The sequence below is a fragment of the Chrysemys picta genome, chromosome 2 (genome assembly GCF_011386835.1).
Source record: "Chrysemys picta bellii isolate R12L10 chromosome 2, ASM1138683v2, whole genome shotgun sequence".
Lineage (NCBI taxonomy): Eukaryota > Metazoa > Chordata > Testudines > Emydidae > Chrysemys > Chrysemys picta.
The window spans coordinates 27,152,765-27,160,726 of NC_088792.1; the positions used below are offsets into that span (position 1 = coordinate 27,152,765).

Sequence of the window (7,962 nt, forward strand, 5' to 3'; positions counted from 1 at the left end):
TGATACCTCTTTGTGGTGTCACATACTGTCTCTACATGGCCAGAGTACCCTGGTGGCTGGTATTTTTGGGGGACAGTGCCATGACTCTTCCTAATCCCTAACCCATCTTATCCACTCCTTGCCAATTTGCTTAAGGGGGAACCATCTGGGGTCCTCCAAGTGCCAGCGCTGCAATTTGCAAGGACAAATGTGAACCACTCAAGGGGCAGGGAGAATACTTACTCGCCCCTGTGCAGCTGCATTAGCCAGGAGTTCAATCTAACCCTAATTCTGCATGGTTTGTGTGGGAAGATGACAATTTTACTAAGATTGTGCAAACAGAAATCTACTGAACTTGTAAGCATGTGGGGGCAATGGCTATCTCTTTGTTATACAGCACCTAGCACAGTGAGTGCTTTTAGGTGCTATCACAATACAAATAATGCATAACAATGATGATGATGATGATGATGTAGCTTCATAAAATGAGCCATAGTTAAATGAATTCAATTTTGCACTTCATTTCCTGGAAGAGTTGTTGCCACAAGTCCCCTCTTTTCAACCACTCAAACAACAGAATCCAATTACTGATTCCAGGTGAAAGTAAATGTTTACTCTTAGCTCTCCTGAGGTGAACAACACTGACAATATGGGGCACTAGGAAAAAGAGTAACACATTAGTTGCCTCAAGCTGAAATGATTGAATGGGCTCAGGAGGAATATATTTTAGTCACAGCAGTAGCTGAAACAGAAAGTTTACACTTCCAGCATGTCATCTCAGAAGGAAAAAATATTTTCATTGTTGGATGAGAGCTATTGTGCACCACCCAGTAGCTGGCCCCTCCCTAGCACTCCCATTTGTGCTATGTAGTGATACTTCAGTGCTGTTTGCACTGGGGAATGGAAGGAGAAGAGTCTACAAATGTGTTCTTTCCTCCCCAGACCCAGCCATACAGCTGCATAGGGTAGGACCTAGCCCATAACATCAATAAATATTTCAATGTCACTTTAAAAGGTTAATATCCAATTTTCCAGGGCTATGTGTGGCTGAAAATCAGTGTGGCTCAATAATATTTTGTTAATTTAGTTCTTCTACAGCACTTTCCCTCTGTAGGTCTCAAAGTGCTTTACAAAGAGGTCAGTATCATTGAACCCATTTTACAGATGGGAAAACTGAAATACAGAAAAGGAAAGTGATTTGCCCAAGGTCACCGAGCAAGTCAATGGCTGAGCCAGCAATAGAGTCCAGGTCTCCCAATGTCCAGCATTCTATCTACTAGGCATCACTGCCTCCCCTGTTCTTTAGACAAATATTATAAATATTATCTTGTTCTAGCCTGCAAATTTCAAGGGATCCTTAGTAAGGTACCAGAGTCAGGAAGGATATGATTCCACTGCACAAATAGCTAGAAAAAAGGATAGTCTTCCTTCTACCCTTCTAGACAGTATTTGGTCCTGCCATGCGGGCAAGGGACTGGACTCGATGACCTCTCGAGGTCCCTTCCAGTCCTAGAATCTATGAATCTATGAAGCATCAGTCATTCTCCACTGCTGGAAGCTGAATACTTGGCTTGGAGGACCAATGGTCTGAGACAATGTGGAAGTCAATGAGAACTTTGCCATTGACTACAACTGGGCCAGGATTTCTCCCAGTGAGCCAAATTCTATGTTCCTCTGTACCTAAGGATACATTTTAATTTGTGGTGCAGATAAACAGCAGTCAATGAGTATTGAGGGAATGCCAAACAAGTGTGAGATGCATAGTACTGGACATTAAGTAATTTCTATTTCTAGTCAAATGTAGACATTTGGGAATATATTGTTTCTTGTTCATAGCTAATCAATGAAGATTAGACACAAAGAGAAAGAGATATTGCTTGTGATAACTTTGTTGAAAATGTAATTCCTGGAAACATTTTGAAGTTCTACAGTGGTTGCTGTTTGCTTTTTGAATGAAAGTTTGTTATCTACCCAATGCCCCCTAATGCCCCCCCCCCAAAAGACACTATTTTCATCTCACAGTAATTAGGAGAGATGGGGCCGAGATACAATGCTGAGATCTGGATCAGGACGTTTCCAAAGTTCAGCCACATTTAGATCCACCTCTCCCCCACCCCCCATTTTAGGTGTAAGACTAGCTATCAAGTGCAGTTCCGGAGCTAAGGTCTCCCAACATTTCAAGATGTTTATGATTTGAAACCCTGTCTAGTAACTAGATATTCCTCAAGGCACTGAATCATACAGTCTCATCCCTATGGGGTTATTTCATGTCTTCCAATTATATGTCACAAAATGTGGTTAAAAAATATCTATGGCCAAAATCTTCAGTTTAGGTGCCTAAGTAACGCACCTAAATCTACCCCGAGCACCTAATAAAAATATTTCGCTTCCACTGACTTAACTAAAAGTTGAGGGTGCTCAGCACCTGTGAAAATCAGGTCACTTTTATTTAGGTGCCTAAATATGAATGTAAGTGCCTTACTTCAGGCACCTAAGTTGAAGAATGGCAGTTTATAGCTATGACTAACAGGAGCAAACAGAGTAGTATGCAAATGAAGCTTAAAGAATCCATAAATAAATCACCCAATTTTAGGTTTCTTTCTTCAATGGTGCTGTCTTTATGGAAATGAAGCTGATATTGAAAGTCAAATTTATTCCTACATATTCTGCTGTAGGCTTATTTTTAGCAATTGTTATATCTTCCCAGGGCTCATGCAATAATTATGAAAAATTAAACTCTGCATTTAAAATATGCAAGAATGTATTCTGTCTGTAATTATTTTCCCCAGAGTAATTTTTTTCTAAATATAGTATTTATGTAGTCTGTTAAAAATCTTAAACATTCTTTCCTTTAAGATGTTTGGGGTACTTAAACACATGTATAACTTTAAACACTTGAGGAAATTCCATTAACTTAATTAGGACTACGCACGTGCTTAAAGTTATCTGTGTGCTTAAGTACTGTTATGGCTATTGCACTTTACACAACAATAACAATATGAAGAAACCATATAGACACAGCTGGGTCCCAAATAACTGTGTATTAAGTAAACACAAGGCCTACCTGCATACACACTGCTGCTCTAACTAGTTTCTGGCAGCTTCTAAAATAGTGGTTTTCAACCGTTTTCATTTGTGGACCTCTAAAAAATTTCAAATGGAGGTGAGGACCCCTTTGGAAATTCAACATGTAGTCTGCAGACTCCTCCCATATAAGTCTTAGGCCTGGTCTACACTACGACTTTAATTCGGATTTATCAGCTTTAATTCGAATTAACCCTGTAACCGTCCACACAACGACGCTAGTTAATTCGATGTAAAGGGCCCTTTAAATCGATTTCTGTACTCCACCCCAACGAGCGGAGTAGTGCCAAAATCGATTTTTACAATTCGAATTAGGGTTAGTGTGGCCGCAATTCGATGGTATTGGCCTCCGGGAGCTATCCCACAGTGCATCATTGTGACCGCTCTGGACAGCAATCTGAACTCGGATGCACTGGCCAGGTAGACAGGAAAAGCCCCGCGAACATTTGAATTTCATTTCCTGTTTGCACAGCGTGGAGAGCACAGGTGACCACAGATACCTCATCAGCACAGGTAACCATGCAGGCTGATAATCGAAAAAGAGCACCAGCATGGACCGTGAGGGAGGTACTGGATCTGATCGCTGTATGGGGAGAGGATTCAGTGCTTGCAGAACTTCGTTCTAAAAGACGAAATGCAAAAATTTTTGAAAAAATCTCCAAGGGCATGATGGAGAGAGGCCACAATAGGGACTCAGATCAGTGCCGCGTGAAAGTCAAGGAACTCAGACAAGCCTATCAGAAAACAAAGGAGGCAAACGGTCGCTCCGGGTCAGAGCCGCGGACATGCCGCTACTACGCCGAGCTGCATGCAATTCTAGGGGGGGCTGCCACCACTAACCCACCTGTGTTCGTGGATTCTGGGTCGGGGATAGTCTCGACGCCTGAGGATTCTGCCGATGGGGTAGAGGAGGAGGAGGAGGAGGAGGATGAGCTTGCAGAGAGCACACAGCACTCCATTCTCCCCAACAGCCAGGATCTTTTTATCACCCTGACTGAAGTACCCTCCCAAGCCTCCCAAGCCTCCCAAGCCAGTACCCAAGACTCTGACCCCATGGAAGGCACCTCAGGTGAGTTTACCTTTTAAAATATAAAACTTGTTTTAAAAGCAAACGGTTTTTAATGATTACTTTGCCTGACTTTGCATTCGCGGTCAGTTCAGCTACTGGAAAAGTCTGTAGCTATTGGAAAAGTCTGTTAACGTGTCTGGGGATGGAGCGGAAATCCTCCAGGGACATCTCAATGAAGCTCTCCTGGAGGTACTCCGAAAGCCTTGCCAGAAGGTTTCTGGGCAGTGCATCTTTATTCCCTCCTCCATGGTAGGACACTTGACCACGCCATGCTTGCAGCAAGTAATCTGGTATCATTGCCTGACAAAGCCTGGCAGCGTATGGTCCCGGTGTTTGCTGGCATTCAAGCAACATCCGTTCTTTATCTTCTTGTGTAATCCTCAGGAGAGTGATATCACTCCTGGTAACCTGGTTGAAATACGGGAACTTAATTAAGGGGACAGAGGTGGCCGTTCCTACTGGGCTGTTTGCCTGTGGCGGAAAATAAATCCTTCCCTGCAGTTAGCCAAGCGCAGATGGGAAATTGGCCCTGAGTTTTTCGCGTTTGGCTAGCAGGGATCTTCCCTGTTACCAGCCACGCGGTGGGGGGAGGGGTACTGTGATCATCCCAGAGAATTCATGGCGAGGGGGGGGGGCGGCGGTGGGGGGGGGATTAGTTTGGTGCCTGTAGGGATCTTCCCTGATACCAGCCACGCGGTGGGGGGGAGGGGTACCGTGGTTAGTTTGTTTTCTGGTGCTGCTGAATGTTAACAGAAAAACCGCAGCACTCTACTTGCCCAGACAAGCCCCACCACACTCCTCCCCCCCCCCAACTGGCTGAGATTGGCCAGGCTTCTGCAGCACTCTACAAGCTATGCTTGGTATGTGGGAAAGTAGGGCGCAGAAGCTGTAAGAGAATGGCTTACCATGGCCGCATGCAAGCAGAATTCTGTTGCCCAGACCTGTGATCTCTAGCAGCAAAGCCACAGGCACTCAGCATTAAGAGGCAAAATGCGACCTTGCACAGAAATCACATGTGCTATGTAATGTGAACAGTGTTGGTCACCGTGAAAGAGTATAAGCATTGTTCTGCAAAATGTAGCTTTTAAAACAATTCTCTCTTTTTTCCCCTCCCTACAGCAGCTGCAAATTCCTCAAGCCTCCCTCCTCCATCCCGAAGGTTATCACAGATAAGGCGTCGTAAGAAGAAGACGCGAGAAGAGATGTTTTCTGAAATTATGCAATCCAGCAGGAGTGACAGAGCTCATCTGAATGAGTGGAAGGAAACAGTTTCAAAGTATAGGAAAGAAGTCAGTGAACGTGAGGAGAGGAGGGACCAACGTGAGGACATGAGGGACCAACGTGAGGAGAGGAGAGACCAACGTGAGGAGAGGAGAGACGCTCGAGATGAGAGGTGGCGTCAGGAAGACCAGAGGATGAAGGAAGCAACGCTGGGGCTGCTCCAGCGTCTGGTGGAGGTTCAGGAACGGCTGCTGGAAAACAGACTGCCGCTTCAGCCCCTGTTCCACCCTCCCCCCTCCCCATGTTCCGTATCCTCCTCACCCAGACGTGTAAGAACGCGGGGGGGGAGGCTCCGTACACCTTCCCATTCCACCCCAGTAGACAGCCCAAGCAAAAGGCTGTCATTTTTTTAACCTTTTCTTTGTGGCTTTTTCCTTCCCAGTAATCCTCCTCCCAAATACCACCCGGGTTCCCTCCCTCTTTTTCTAATCTATTAATAAAGAATAAATGATTTTTAAATGATAGTGACTTTATTTGGTTTGAAAGAAAGCTGGGGGAAGGGGGAGGGTGGGTTCCTTACAGAAAATCAGTCAATAAAGGGGGCGGGTTTTCATGAAGGAGAAACAAACAGATATTTCACACTGTAGCCTGGCCAGCCATGAAACTGGTTTTTAAAGCTTCTCTGATGCACACCGCTTCATGGTGTGCTCTTCTAATCGCCCTGGTGTCTGGCTGCGCGTAATCAGCAGCCAGGCGATTTGCCTCAGCCTCCCACCCTGCCATAAAGGTCTCCCCCTTACTTTCACAGAGATTGTGGAGCACACAGCAAGCAGAAATAACAATGGGGAGATTTCTTTGGCTGAGGTCAGAGCGAGTCAATAATGATCTCCAGCGGCCTTTTAAACGGCCAAATGCACATTCTACCACCATTCTGCACTTGCTTAGCCTGTAGTTAAACAGCTCCTGACTCCTGTCCAGGCTGCCTGTGTATGGCTTCATGAGCCATGGCATTAAGGGGTAGGCTGGGTCCCCAAGAATAACTATGGGCATTTCAACATCCCCAACGGTTATTTTCTGGTCCGGAAAGTAAGTCCCTTGCTGCAGCCCTTTAAACAGAGTTGTGTTCCTGAAGACGCGAGCGTCATGAACCCTTCCCGCCCAGCCCGCATTGATGTTGGTGAAACGTCCCTTGTGATCCACAAGTGCTTGCAGCACCATTGAAAAGTACCCCTTGCGGTTTATGTACTCGGTGGCTTGGTGCTCCGGTGCCAAGATAGGGATATGGGTTCCGTCTATCGCCCCACCACAGTTAGGGAATCCCATTGCAGCAAAGCCATCCACTATGGCCTGCACATTTCCCAGAGTCACAAACTTTCGTAGCAGCACCTGAGTGATTGCTTTGGCTACTTGCATCACAGCAGCCCCCACAGTAGATTTTCCCACTCCAAATTGATTCCCGACTGACCGGTAGCTGTCTGGCGTTGCAAGCTTCCACAGGGCTATCGCCACGCGCTTCTCAACTGTGAGGGCTGCTCTCATCTTGGTATTCTGGCGTTTCAAGGCAGGGGACAGCAAGTCACAAAGTTCCATGAAAGTGCCCTTACGCATGCGAAAGTTCCGCAGCCACTGGGAATCGTCCCAGACCTGCAACACTATGCGGTCCCACCAGTCTGTGCTTGTTTCCCTTGCCCAGAATCGGCGTTCCATGTTTAGAATCTGCCCCATTAACAACATGATCTCCAAAGCACCGGGGCCTGTGGTTTCACTGAATTCTGTATCCGTGTCCGTGTCCATGTCCTCATCATGCTTGTCGCTGCGCTGCCGCTGCCGCTGCCTCCTCTCCTCGTTTTTCTGGTCCTGGCTCAGCATAAACTCCACGAGAACGCGCGAGGTGTTTACAATATTCATGAGTGCTGTCTTGACCTCAGCGGGCTCCATGCTTGCCGTGGTATGGAGTCTGCAGTGTTCACCCACCCAGGAAAAAAGGCGCGAAAATGGTTGTCTGCCGTCCGTTGCTTTCATGCAGGGAGGGAGGGAGGGAGGAAGTGAGGCTGTACCCAGAACCACCTGCGACGATGTTTTTTGTCCCATCAGGCACTGGGATCTTAACCCACAATCCCAATGGGCGCGGGAGACTGCGGGAACTATGGGATAGCTATGGAATTGCTACCCACAGTGCAACGGTGCAGAAATCGACGCTAGCCCCAGTACTTGGACGCACACCACCGAATTAATGTGCTAGTGTGGCCGCATTCATTTCGACTTTATACAACCTGTTTCTCAAATCCGAATTATCTAAATTCGGATTAATCCCGTAGTGTAGACATACCCTTAGACTGAAAACTGAATAAAATTCAACTATAAATGTTGCACGTGCTCGTCATGGCATTTTATGCAGAGTGAGAAAGGGCATTACATGGTGGGTGTGACACTCTGCACCCCATATTCACCATAGTGGTATAATTCTCATATGATTATGACATAATTATGATGCACCTTGTACAAAATGTGTCATGTAACATGTCAATGGAAATGTTATGAATGGCTGAATATGATTATGCTATTTGTATGCATGTTTTATTTTTGTATCTTGAGTTATGAATATTGAC

General features: G+C 45.9%; 2 protein-coding genes across 2 annotated transcripts; one reads left to right on the top strand and one right to left on the bottom strand.

The window, feature by feature from the left end:
- Positions 1–3,183: 3,183 nt before the first annotated feature.
- LOC135981267 (myb/SANT-like DNA-binding domain-containing protein 2) lies at positions 3,184–5,872 on the top strand. The gene is made up of 2 exons (XM_065582843.1): positions 3,184–4,132; positions 5,252–5,872. Exons 1-2 carry the CDS (start codon positions 3,583–3,585, stop codon positions 5,764–5,766), a joined length of 1,065 nt encoding a protein of 354 aa, XP_065438915.1. The 5' UTR covers positions 3,184–3,582; the 3' UTR covers positions 5,767–5,872.
- Positions 4,160–7,685, bottom strand: LOC135981266 (uncharacterized). Its single transcript, XM_065582842.1, has 2 exons — positions 5,038–7,685; positions 4,160–4,540 (listed from the first exon to the last, which is right to left on the bottom strand). Exon 1 carries the CDS (start codon positions 7,442–7,444, stop codon positions 5,990–5,992), a length of 1,455 nt encoding a protein of 484 aa, XP_065438914.1. The 5' UTR covers positions 7,445–7,685; the 3' UTR covers positions 4,160–4,540; positions 5,038–5,989.
- Between the last annotated feature and the right edge of the window lie 277 nt (positions 7,686–7,962).